This window comes from Poecile atricapillus, chromosome 3, assembly GCF_030490865.1.
Source record: "Poecile atricapillus isolate bPoeAtr1 chromosome 3, bPoeAtr1.hap1, whole genome shotgun sequence".
Lineage (NCBI taxonomy): Eukaryota > Metazoa > Chordata > Aves > Passeriformes > Paridae > Poecile > Poecile atricapillus.
This window is the reverse complement of record NC_081251.1, coordinates 95,289,768-95,302,754: the sequence shown is the minus strand read 5'-3', so window position 1 is coordinate 95,302,754 and position 12,987 is coordinate 95,289,768. Positions and strand designations below refer to the sequence as shown.

General features: G+C 38.1%; 1 protein-coding gene across 5 annotated transcripts in view; it reads right to left on the bottom strand.

The window, feature by feature from the left end:
* Positions 1-3,995: 3,995 nt before the first annotated feature.
* The window catches only part of PROX1 (prospero homeobox 1), a 55,726-nt gene continuing 46,734 nt past the window's right edge, over positions 3,996-12,987 (bottom strand). For 4 of the 5 annotated variants that reach the window (XM_058834994.1, XM_058834996.1, XM_058834997.1 and 1 more), the window contains one exon: positions 3,996-9,822. In XM_058834994.1, coding sequence (XP_058690977.1) covers positions 9,634-9,822 — 189 coding nt within the window. In that variant the 3' untranslated portion in view covers positions 3,996-9,633. The remainder of the gene's footprint in view (positions 9,823-12,987) is intronic. The other variant, XM_058834998.1, reaches the window with a different exon arrangement.

The window sequence follows — 12,987 nt, the reverse complement described above, 5'->3', positions numbered from 1 at the left end:
GTGCAGGACCCCCGTGTGCGAGCTGTTAATGAGTGACCCGGCGTTAATGTGTAACGCGCGAGGCTGGCAGCGCCCGCCGGGCTGGAGGAGCAGGAGCTGCTCCCGGCTCTGCAGCGGGCAGGTGGGGGGTCCTGGGGAGATGGTGCCACCATCACGCATCTCCATTTCACTCCCTATAAAACTGGGACACGGAGCGGGAATAGATTTGAGCGCAGCCTTTTGAAAGTGCTCGAGATTTTTCCCTGTGGCGCTCAGCGAGTGGTGGAGCTCCCCCCGCCTGAGTTCTAGGTTTCTCCCAAAGCTGGGAAGTCACGATACATATGTTCGCCTAAGAAAGCAGTGAAGCTCATTTTTTGTTATACCGCCTCCAAATGCACACATTTTATCGGGAAAGATTTCAAATACACTCCTTGACCCGTGTGCCCATATGCTTCCAGACTGTTTGCAGTGTGAGACAAGCTCTGGTTTTCAGATAAGCCTTTGAGGCAGTTTAAACCTCTGCCTCGTGTGTTGCTCAAGATCCAACCCTGACTGTCCTGTGGCTTTCTTAAATATGCCAGTAACTACTGCCATGCATGAGGGGCAGGTAAACCCCCAGTCTGAATGGCCAGATCTCAGCTCAAGTCAGGCAGCCATGCAGTCCCTGGGGTGGGTGTGTTGTCAGAGCTTTGTGTGGATTACTGAGAAACTGTAAAAATAATATTAAAAACAAAAATCTAAAGTGCCTCCACTTCAGAGAAATCTGGCCTTATGGTTTTGACTGGAGTATCATCTCTTCCTTTAAAAGCTCTGACCAAATTATTGAGCTGATAAGCGATTTCCCTTGGTTTTACATGTGCTGGCATGAATTATCCTTGAGTGCTGCATATTAGGGTTGTTTTGTACTAAAAGGTGTTAAACACTTGTAATAAATATTTTTCCTTATTTCCCCTAGGACACTGTTCCATCTCTGGTTGGTGAAGCATAAAAAAGAGCTGTCATGCCCAGTTTTAATAGGCAATAGGATTTCAAGCCCCCAGAGTTGTTTCACAGTCTGGCAGTGGCCATAATGAAACTGGCCACTGTTGCCACAAGACTTTTTCCTCTCATGCGTTCTCCCCTGTTACCTCCCACAGCTGCTTGACTGGCAGGTCTCTTGCAAACCGCAAACATATTTACATTGGAGCCAGTAGTATTTCTTTAGCTATCTGTGCCATCTTTCTCGGTTTTTATTTTCCTTTGCCCAGATAGAGACTCAACCTTAAGTCTAATTTTAAAGAAGAAAATTAAACCGTGCATGCAATTATCTGCATTTGGGTACAAACAGCAGTTCATTTTCATGTGTTTTGTTGTGAAGCAAATAGCTTGTTTGTTTGTTGGTTTGTTTGTTTGTTCACACTGATTCCCAAATAAATGGGAAAGTACCATTATTCACTCGCCCAGGATTTATTCACAAAAATGCAATCACAGGCTCCCAGACTCTGGGCAGAGTTGGGGGGGGAAGGGGAGTCCTTTCTCTGAAGGAGAGTCAGTGTCTCACTCTGCTCTGCAGCTTTGGAAAGAGTCAGGCTAACCTAAGCCAACCAGCATTCGTTTGGGTGTCTAAAAAAATTTCAACATTTAAATAAAAAATGTCTCCTTCATCTCTTTGAGGTACAGGTACAGTTGTGGTCCTAATAAACTGCACCCAAAAATGGCCATTGTAGCAATTGATGGATTTTCTGCACACACCAATCCATCAAGCTTTAACAGGCAGCTTCTGCAAATGTCCCTGCCCACTGAAAAGCTGGGAGAACAGGCAGGCCCTGTGATGCGCCCAGAGGGTCAAACACTTGGACCAGGCAGGGAAACAACCCTCCTATCCCCCAGCCCTTTTTATCTAGCAGCTCTGCCTTCACCCTGGGAGCCTTCCATCCCCATTCAACAACAGAATTTAGCAAAGATTCAATTTTTCATATTGTGTTCTTAAAACAAATGCAGTGCCATATTTTAAAAGTCACTAAGATGAGTTTGGGGGAGTGCTGGAAGCCATTGCAAAGGCTGAGGGATGTATTTGCCATTATTTCCCAAACACAGTCAGTCGTATGCTGCCACTCTCCCTTTCCCTCCTAACAAAGAGGGAAGACTGGATCAGAAAGGATCATCTCCATAGAAATTGTGTTGGCACAACCTAGACTGGGCATAAATAAGGGTACAGACCAAGAAAATGAGAGCAATTAACCCTTTCAGGCTCTCAAATGACAAAAGGTACTCTTCCACATTCAGCTGCTCAGTAATATGATGTGTGAAAGACCCCAGTTGCTAGTGATGGTCTCAGTGACATGAAATTGTTCAATTATTTGCCTTGCTCAGGGATAATTAATGTCTTCCTTATGATTTTTAAGCTAGAACATAGTATCTTTCTTATTGTAAAAATTCCAGGTATTAGGGGAACTGAGGATTTCCAAGCACAGATGGCCAGATCTGCAGAACTTGGATCATTTCAGGGTGCTTGAAGCCTGGGAAAGTTGATTTGGCCCTCTGCAATGACAGGGACTACTTGCCAAGTTCCAGTCTAGCTCTGAACTCCTGCAGTATTCTGAGATGCCAATAACTAGGATTTCTTATTTAGAGATCTGTGTGCTTTCCACTGCAGGGTAAAACGGCAAATAGTGTTTTCACAGAACCAGTATATTTGAGAGAAAAACTGATAAGGGCACAGAGTGAGCTGGCAATTACACACACAGCTCAGATCCTTTGGTCCATTAACTGGGTACCTGAGGATGATCTCTGTCTCCCTCATCATCATAGTTAAGTCTTGATAACTAACACAAAACTTATTTTAGTACGTTGCTTTGTTAATATGGATAGATGTAACTAGGAGAGGCAATTCGTTTGCAGTAAAACCAGAGAAGATCTCACATTTATATGACTATTAGTTATGTAGATGTAACTTCATGACCTTCCACAGACCTTTACACTTCACGTTGAGGTGGCCCAACAAATGCAACTCCAGTTGTATAAAAATACATGGAGTTTTAACTGCTGTTGCAGATATGAAGTATTTATTTGGTCGTTACAATGAAGCTAAAACTAGATTCAGGCTCCAGCTCAGCTCTGGTGTCCTGAGGCTGAATCAGGGAAGATACTGAAAATAAATTACAGATCAAAATATAGTTTTAACATGCTTCTCCTTCAAAATCAGAAGAGTCTTGCAGGATTTTGTGATCTAAATAAGCTACAGTCTTACTGCCATCTGCACCAATTCTAAGCCAAAAAGAGAACTTTCATATCTGAAACACAGACAATCATGTAAATCAAAGGTCCACTCAACCTCAAAATTTTAAGTTACATATGAAACAGCAGACACAGAAAAGAGCAAAAGAAAAACAATGAACAAATACACTTTGAGGAATTGGGTAGGAACAGAATAGTTATATATAATGCTGATGGATACAAAGCTTGAAACAGAAGAGATCCATGAGTGATGGACTGTAACAAAAAGAAGAGAGGATAGACACTACCAGTAAAAAGGCCAAACTGGTAGGAGTAACAAATGTGAACCAAATGTGAACCACTACAGCTCAACAAGCACTACCCCTGCTTTCACCCAGCTTGAGGAACTCCCTGTTGCAGGACACCAGCATGGCATGTATACCCAGGAAATGATTAAACAGTATAAACAAAAGTACCTTCTAGCTCACATTGGCTACATTTAATTTAAAGGGCTGTCGATGCCTCAGACATAACAGGTCTCTTCCAGGGAGTTATTCCTTGGCAGATAGACTATTGCAAAATAACATTCATTATCTTAACCGGCGCTGTGCTGGAGGTAGGGCACCGGGGCCATAAATCATTATATCCATTTTGCAAGAGGGCTGGTAGTTTCATTAATAAATAATTTGAACTAAGGGGAAAAGAAAACCTTCAGAGGACGACAGTGTTAGGCACAGCCTGGCCACAGCCAAACAGTTCAGGGGTTTGCCTCTTGACATGGGGCAACATAAACTTTTGGAAATAAATGTAAACAATGGCAATGAGCTTGTAATTTATATTTTATTTTGCACAAGCTTGCATATATACTGCACATACATTCAGTTTAGAGAAGATGGAAGGCACACAAGGCAATTGAACTACTGTATCCTTTAAGTGGTACAAAGCAAAAAGGTAAAAGTCTGGAGAGTATACAAAAGCTTTAAACACACAAAATAAAATCCACCCCCCCCAAACATTTTTCCTGTGTTTATCTTAAATTTAGTAGCTGCCAAGCTAGAATTGTAACTTTTTTTCAATCAATTGTCTACTGCACCTTTTTTTCCAAACGGACAGGGGAGTCTTATTGTTTTATCTTGTCATCAATTAATATTACAGTACATCCTTGGTAATACAAAATTGTACACCTTCATCAAATAAATTAGGATAAATTAAACCAATAAATTATGCAAAGTCTTCAGAACAATAGACGACAACAAAAAAATCCACAGTTGAAATTGCCTCTAGCTAAAAAATAAAATAAAAAAAAATCAAAAATTGACTTTATCAGTTCAGTTATTGTACTATCTTCAAATTAAAGGGTCTTTATTACAAAAAAAAGAGCTTAATAATGCTATTTACAACATATTGCTAAATAATATAAAGGCAGTGTTTTGTCACTTTTGTAACTATATACAATATGAGTAATGGCTGGGACAATATCAGTTTAAACCTTAACCTTTGACTCTTCTGGGCAGCATTAAAACCAACCTAAAGAGGCGCTTTTTTCCCTCCTGTTTTAGTTTCTGACTCTTACATGTAATATGGTAATGAGATGGTTATTGTGTTTGTCTACTATCTCACTCAAGTGGTACAATTAATGCAGAAGGTATGGATTTTAGAGAAAAATGTAAGCTCATTGTTTCTTCTAGATTTGTTTCTACATATCCCAGTATTTGTGCATTTGTAAGGTGGCTGCTTTGGGAGAGAGGTGACTGTGGCTCAGATGAAAAGACTGAATAAAGTCATAGTGCCACCACCTTTCATACACTAAAAAGGATATTCCTAAGAAGATACAAAGGTTAAATACCAGTTTTCATCCCAGCTCTAAATATGAGCATTTTTAGCTTCAGTTTATAGATGGTTTACAACCAACAGTTCTACAGAAAACAAAATTGCATTTCCTTCAACAGAACATTTAAGTGCAATACAGTAACTGCTTACTCATATAAACCAGTTACATTCCTTAAGGGGAGCTTTTTGAAAACAATGCGTATTGGAATTTTCAAACACAGAGTTGGTACCAGAAGGAAACATTTGCACTATTAACACCAATGATTGCTATATAATACACATGGCAAATATAGTTTTTGCTTTCACTTCTCATGTACAGTGCTCATTTTGGGGGTTTTGTAAACCACTTTCCATTTTTAATATATATATATATATATCTTTCTGTATATATATATATGTATAATCTTTCAATGCTGCTGGTGAAAATCCTATCTTTAAAGCCACAAAATCTTCACCTTTATTTCTTAATTAATATTAACCTGTGGAAAAAAAACATTTTTCTATTAACTGACTTCATATACATAGAAAAAAATTCTGCAATTTTACAGAAACTGTATTACCCATTCCCTTGACATCTGATGAAAGAGACTTAACTTTTAAAAGTAGAGAGCTGGATTTTCAAGAATGCTTTCAACTATCTACACAGTTACTGTAGTGTTTCTTATAAATTCAACAGATGTTTTCAGAATGTAGTTATTAAAATCTTATGCCTTTATGCAAGAACAGCCGTAAGGTTGAATATTTACATTGCTTTATAAAAGTTCCCCTCGATTTTCAATGTTCACCCACATACCTGGTACAGTAACAAAGATTCTGCAAACTTAAAACACTTTGATTAAATAATACTCAGAGGCACAAAGCAAACCTCAGGAATACATGGGTGAACAGTTCCTTAAATAATTACTACATTCTAACATCTTCCACGTGTTTACCATTAAATGTGAAACGTTCCCATTAAACAACCAGAGATACAGTAAGAATTAAATGTTTTGTAGTTTCAAATAGAACATTCTTTTCACAAAACATAACAAATGTCTAAAATAGGTTCTTAATCTAGATAGGAAAAAGGTAAGCTTTTCACTTCATACGCATCTTTTGTGTGTGTGTGTGTATGTTTTTGTGTAAATATACATACATATGCCCACACATGTTGTCCTGTGTGTGTGACCACATACGTATCTGTATATGCACATATGTCACGTATGAAATATTGCTTCTATACTACTTTTCATCAGGCTAAGAAAACACAAGATTTGCACCACAGTTACAAAAAATTGGCTTCTACAAGAATTTTCAAAACTCGAATGCTGCTCAAACAATTGAGAAAAAATAATTTGCATTATCAAACTGTTCTAAAAATTCTCTTCTTCAAAAACGTATTCTCCTGCTTTGTTTTTTTTATTTTTTTAATTTTTAAAAAGACACAAAATATGCATAGCTATCAACATTATGTCAAACAGCCGGGAAAAAAAAAAAAAAAGGTCAGTGTTTATTGCAGCTGTAGTAATTGAAAAATAAAGTTTAAAAGATGAAAATTGTAAGCCACAGAAGGCACAAGAACAATTGTACTTGTGGGGGAAAAACTGGTATTTGAAGGATTTTTTGTCTCCTTCCGCTGGTGTATTTAAGGTCTAGGCACAGACTATAACCTCAAGTTTATATGCAGAAATAAATCTGAATTAGCAGTAAATGAATGGCAAGATGGGGTTTCTACATGGATTTTGAAATTCTTTTCCTATGTAAACCTTTTGTTACAATAAAAGTAGCCTCTTGCCTTTTAGCCATTTTTAGTGAAATAATATTGAGATAATTTAAAAGAAACTGGATTGGATTATTCTACTTACAATTTAGTACAAGCTATGCCATGTATTTGTAATTTTAGGTGAATTGGGAGGCACAAAGGCAATATGGCTATAAAATGCAGAAAAATCACATAACTGAAATGATCATTTTATCATTTATTCCTTTTTCAGGCCAAGGAGGTTTTTATTTTGCTTTAAAGATGAAATTTCTAATTTCTAATTAAGATGAAATTTCCTAATTCCTATGCCTCATTTACTATTGAGATTATACTACCCATAAATAAATAAATAAATGCAACAACATCAAGTGTTGAGTACACAATTTCACTTATTTAGATTATGTGAATCCCATTGCAGCCAAATAATAATAATATTAATAATAATAATATAATAATAATATAATAATAATAATAATAATATAAAGCAACAGTAAAATCACAGGTTGAGATGGTAGCTAGTAGTATGTCCACATAATATGATAAAAGTATGGCTTTGCTTTCTTATGTCCAAGGTGACAATGCAAAGTAATATTTTGCATCTGATGGTATGCCAATGATGAACTTACTGTATTAAAACTTGAGCATTTTATGCCACTTCTTCCCATAAATCAAAAAAAGTGCATGAACACAATTTTCATCCTTTCTTACTCAGAATTAATTGGAGTTACATCTTTATGAAGTGTAATGTTTACCAAATCATGCACACACACAAAAAAAAAAAAAAGGGAAAAATGAAATAAAGAAAATAAAATGAAATAAAATGTAAGAAAATAAAAAAAGGAAAAAAAGAAATCCTGTCTACTGTAAGGATACGTACAGTATTAGGTACTCTCAGGGAGTCTAAGATCAAGATTTGTTTTGCTTTTAATGCATAGTGAAAATGTTGGCACTTCATCCCATGCTATTGTCTGCATTGCCTATACTCCACAGATACTGCCAGTGCTTGAAAAGAATGACAGGGAATCGGAGGATTGTGCTGTTTAATTTGAAGTCAGCAGGTTTTTAAGGCTTTCTGCTAACAATAATTGCTTTCATACATTTCTGTCTATCAGCAGTATTTGTAAATGAAGTGAAATTGCAATGATCAGGTCAGCTCTTTAGTCACATGGGTAAACTTTCACTCTCCAAAGTCAAAATGCAATTTCAAAATAAAGAAGATACCAATATCCTCAATGGTCTAAATATAATTCACAGCTAATTAGGAACTTCCTCTAGATTTAGATTGAATTATGTAGGGGAAAATACTATTGATGATAACAATAAATTCTTACTGCATCCGTACAAAAGACGACAAAGAAAATGACAAATACAGTGTGCCATAGCATATTCAACCTTCCCCCAAACTTCTGGAGACAATTTCTTTCTGAAAACATGAGAAAAGGAGAGCCACTAAAGAAAGCATTAGAACTAGCAGCTAGCTTTCTTTCTTTCTGTTGTATCATGGTGTAGCATTCAGGCAAACCCAGGTCCATCAGGGACTTTACACTGTATCTCAGGTTTTGGTCACCACTAGCTCCAGCTTCAGAAGACAAGTGCAGCCACGTTGCCCAAACAGATTTTTTTCTTTCCTTTTTTTTTCTTTATTTTATTTATTTTTTTTTTTAAAGCTGCACTTACTGTAATTTTAAAAATCCAATTTGGGTATCTGAACCCTGCATAGCCAGGAGGACACTGTGATTTTTGTACAATGCTTGATTAGATTTTTATGAAAATGTAATTTTTATTCTTCTGATTAGGAAAAGACTAATTATACTTTATAGCTACAAACAAGCCTTTTTTTTTATTTTTATTTTTTTGCTTTCCTTTGCCTCAGCACTGTGAGATGAAGGTTCTTCTACTTTATCTAAGATCATTCAAAAAGTGCTTTTTAGGACAGATGTCAAATATGGACAGGAAACTTTGTATGCTGGAAAGGGGATCTTGGGAGGCAGAATGGACTAAGAAAAGAATAAACTTAGGGACTTATGCCACTTAAAGTAAGACTGAGACATGGTGTTCATTATACAATGCTGAAGGTTTCATTTTTACTCTATGGAGAGTGAAATGCTTCCACTTTAGTAAGCTGACCATATTCCAAAATTACTGTGGTTGATACGATATTGTGCATGAAATTACTGGCCTAACCCCGCAAGAACAGTATTTGATTTGTGCAAACATCCCTTTCTGCAATTTAGAGAAACAAGAACCTGGCATGTTGGTTACTGGTGCAGGGTATCTGTCATTTCTGTAAGGAAAACATGAAGCATAGGGTTTGCTTTTTTGGGGTGTCACTTCTTGGAGTGAGTACCTAAAACAGATGTATTTTTTTTGAAGTATGAAACAAAATCTAGTTATTGATTAAAAAGTATATAAATACAAATAAAAAAGCTCGAAGCTTATGAAGTGACTCCACAGAGTTCAGACCTTTAGCAGTATAAACATAATATAAACTTCATTGTCTGTAGTATTGTGCCATGACATTAGTCTCACCAAGACAAAATGCCACTTTGCAGCAAGCAATAAATCTGACAAAGCATTTTTAAACATAATGCCCTAACTTGCTAAGACAGGCTTTTACACGCTTCCAAACTCTTCTCCCTGAAAATTAACCCCGTTGATTCTTCAAATGTTAAGGGTCTTGGGCAAAAGTAAACCAAAGGCTGAAGTAAAATAACCATCCCCTTGGAACTGAACGAAAACTTATATCCAGGAGGGATCAGTCAAATTTCATATACATATATATATGTATGCGATACACATATATATGAAATTAAAATAGAGACACACATGACTTGGGCATCAGAAGGGGACTGCTACTTTCATACATTCATAAATAGCTGCTGAACTCTCTACTCATGAAGAAGCTCTTGTAGGCAGTTTGGGGATTTGAAAATCTCAGGGACCTCACTGTCCAGCTTACAGATGACCTTGTATATGGCCTTCTTCCAGGAAGGATCAACATCTTTGCCTGCGATAATGGCATTGAAAAACTCCCGTAACGTGATCTGAGCCACTTCCAGGAATCTCTCTGGAACCTGCTGATACAAGGAGACAATGGCATTAATACAGTTTTCAATTTCAAGTCTCTGGTTCTTCAAAGGAAACTGAGCTAAGTTCTTTCTTTCAGAAAGGGGCTTACATAGCACCTGCATTTTCTAAATGTGGCAGCCTTCTATTCTCTTATGCAAAGCTGTTATATATAGTACTATAGCAATAACTTTTATAACATGTGTTGGAGATCTTTGTAAAGTCTACTGACAGAATGTAGGTAACAAAATGTTACTGTCTGAGTAGGGAGAGTAGGGGATTTATAGGATAAAATTAGCAGGAGGGGAAACAAGCGCAATTGTCTTTAAGGAAAGAAATCTCTGCTTGATATTTTACCCGTGCATTTATGTCCACGTTCCCCTCTCCATGTGAGAACTAATATGAAAGTTGTGCACACACAGAAAGCTCTTTGTACCTTTGTGCTTGACTTTGGTCACAACCAGTGCTGAAAGCAGTTAAAGAAATTGGGTATCTCTGAATGTTGTTTGTAGTTTAAAACTACACCGGAAAGCCTTCAGCTAGTGGCTTGCTTCTGTGGCTGCTATGCACAAGAACCCCATAAAACGACTTTCTCAGGAGACACTATGGTCTTTCCTTCTTTTTCAGGAGCACACAAATACCACCCTAACCTCTTTAACGGGTGCATTGTGCTCCAAGTGGTTTCTGAGTTGTGATGCTTTAAACTCGTTTGTGGTTTCCAAATGTCACTGTGAGTCAAACACCCAGCTGGAAGGAACGTGCCACTCTCAGAAGCTCCTGAACAATGGGTGAATGTTAAAAACCACAGTTACCTCCAAACTTTAGTAATTCATTCTAAGTAGTTGTTTCAGGAACCAGCACCACCTTCTCACCCTATGCCTTAAATGATTCAAAAGCAATCACTCTAATGAACTGCAGGGCAGTTGCAAGGTTGAGGTAATCTCCATAAAGGTATTATTTTCCACTTTTATCACGGAAATATGGCTTCACAGCTCTAGAACTGCTAATACACAGCCGGCCAGTAGCCAGCATGCTTATAATAGCAAGTATTCCCTCACTGCTATTCTTTGTCCCCTCCGGCAAGAGGAGATCTCCGACCTGCACTAGGAGCCACTTGAACCATTCCTGAGGCAAACAGACACTTGGGCAGCTCTCACTGATTTACTGAATTCATGTCACACTGCCAGATCAAGGCCAGCCCCTCATTCTCTACTTCAGGCTTTTCTTCTTGTCCCTTTAGAAGCCACTTTCAAAAAACTTGTCTGGAAATGTGTGTGATCAATCTGATACAACAGAGCTCTGGAGCCTCGCTCACCTATCATTGTTAGGGAAACACCAGCAGTTTGATAGCCACGTTCTGCCATCAGATAAGCATGAGATCAGCTCCCCCTGACACCAGCTGACCAACTCTGCTTCCAGAAGCCCCAGAGAAGTCCTCTGTCTACCTCTGAGAGTGAAATCCAGCCCCCACATGTTTTTGGGGTTTTTTTTCCTCTCAAAAGCATCTGTGGAAATTTTTCATTCAACGGGGTGCACAGAAAGACACAGCTTTAGAGATGGTCTATTCTAGCAATAATTAAAAGAAATTAACTATAATATTTCACTTACTCCAGCTCAAAAAATTACTTAAAAACTCCCCATAACCACACAGCTGTTCAGGCATTTGGTAACATGTCTATAGAAAATACCATACCACTTGCATTGCTATAAAAAATTGACATGCTTTTCTGTTCATGCAGTTCAATGCTCACATACTGTTCAGCACCCTTGGTATTGCTGGGTACTAACCAAGGGGAAGGAGTTTCTGACTACATGATATCAGAAATCAGGAATAGGAGTAGATAATCATATTTATGCAGTAGACAGTGATGTTAATTCATGAGACCAAAACCTTTTGATTTTGGTATCCACTCCAGAGGACCAACACTAATTGTCTTTCTTCCCTCCCAAGCTGCTGGAGAGGAGAAAGAGGCAATTACACAAGAAGCATGAAGTCGAAATACTCAAAGTTCTATCTCTCCTTCCTACCTCATGGTTACACCCATGACAGCTTTAGGCATGGAAGTGACAACCTGGGTTTTAAGTTGGGCCTTTGCCATTCAATTTCTACCTGTGCATTTAAAAGTTTTCCAGGTAGAGAATGCTGCTTTTCCATGGAGTAGGCAGTGTGAAATCCCTGAACCCCTAGCCCCCAGGCCTTCCACCGCTGTAGTGACACACAGGCTTTTTTTTTAGACTGAGAATTATCTTTTAAGGTCCAACTTTACTGTACCTGAGTCACATCTGCAGGGTCAGGCCTCTTTGAACCTGGTACAACAGGCTGCAGAGAGCAGCCCACAAACATAACAGTGAACAAACCCAATAATGAACAAAGCCCTGTGGGGGCTTTGAAGAGACACAACTTTTCAGCTTTTTCTTCCTCTGGAGGCTTCACCTTGTAACGCTGAGTTCCAAAAAAATTGTCCCTACTCCTAAGGCATTAGAACCATTCATAGCTCTTTCCTTTTGGGATGTTATTAGCAATTTTTCATGTCAGACTGGATTACACACTTTGCATGTAGTAATGTGAATTCCATTGTGATTAATCCCACAGGATGGTAATTCAGCCAACACTTTTCCTTTCTAGAAAGAGTATCTGCAGTTTTTTTCTGTTATTTTTTTTTTTTTTTTTAGAAAAGAGAACACTAGTGAAGTCCAGACCCTGAAAATAAATATTTAAATGCATGGGTAGTTATATTTTTCAGTGGGCAATTAATCAGTCAGCCATGCTAATTTTGTGTCTGGGGGTGGCATTTCCCTGACCCTAAGTGATGGCGACCTATTCAGCGCATCTTTACACCTAACTGACTGAACATCTCTGAAGTAGGAACATCTGCATAAAATGCTTCAGTGACAAATAAACTCTATCTACATTGCTTTTAATAGAACCAACAATCCCTAGTATGAACTCAGGGCATTTTCTTAGCATCAGGTGGCAGCAGTCAATCAAAGAATCACACTGTGAATTCACCAGGAGGAAAGACAATGAGGTCTGGTTGGGGGAGTCTAGGTGGGTCTCAGGCTGAGGCCTCCACATCAACCCAATTTAGAAAGAAATCACACTTTGCAGCATGTCAATGAAACTTCACTGCCAAGGGAAAAAGTCACAGGCCAGACTTGGGGCCAGTGTAAATCAG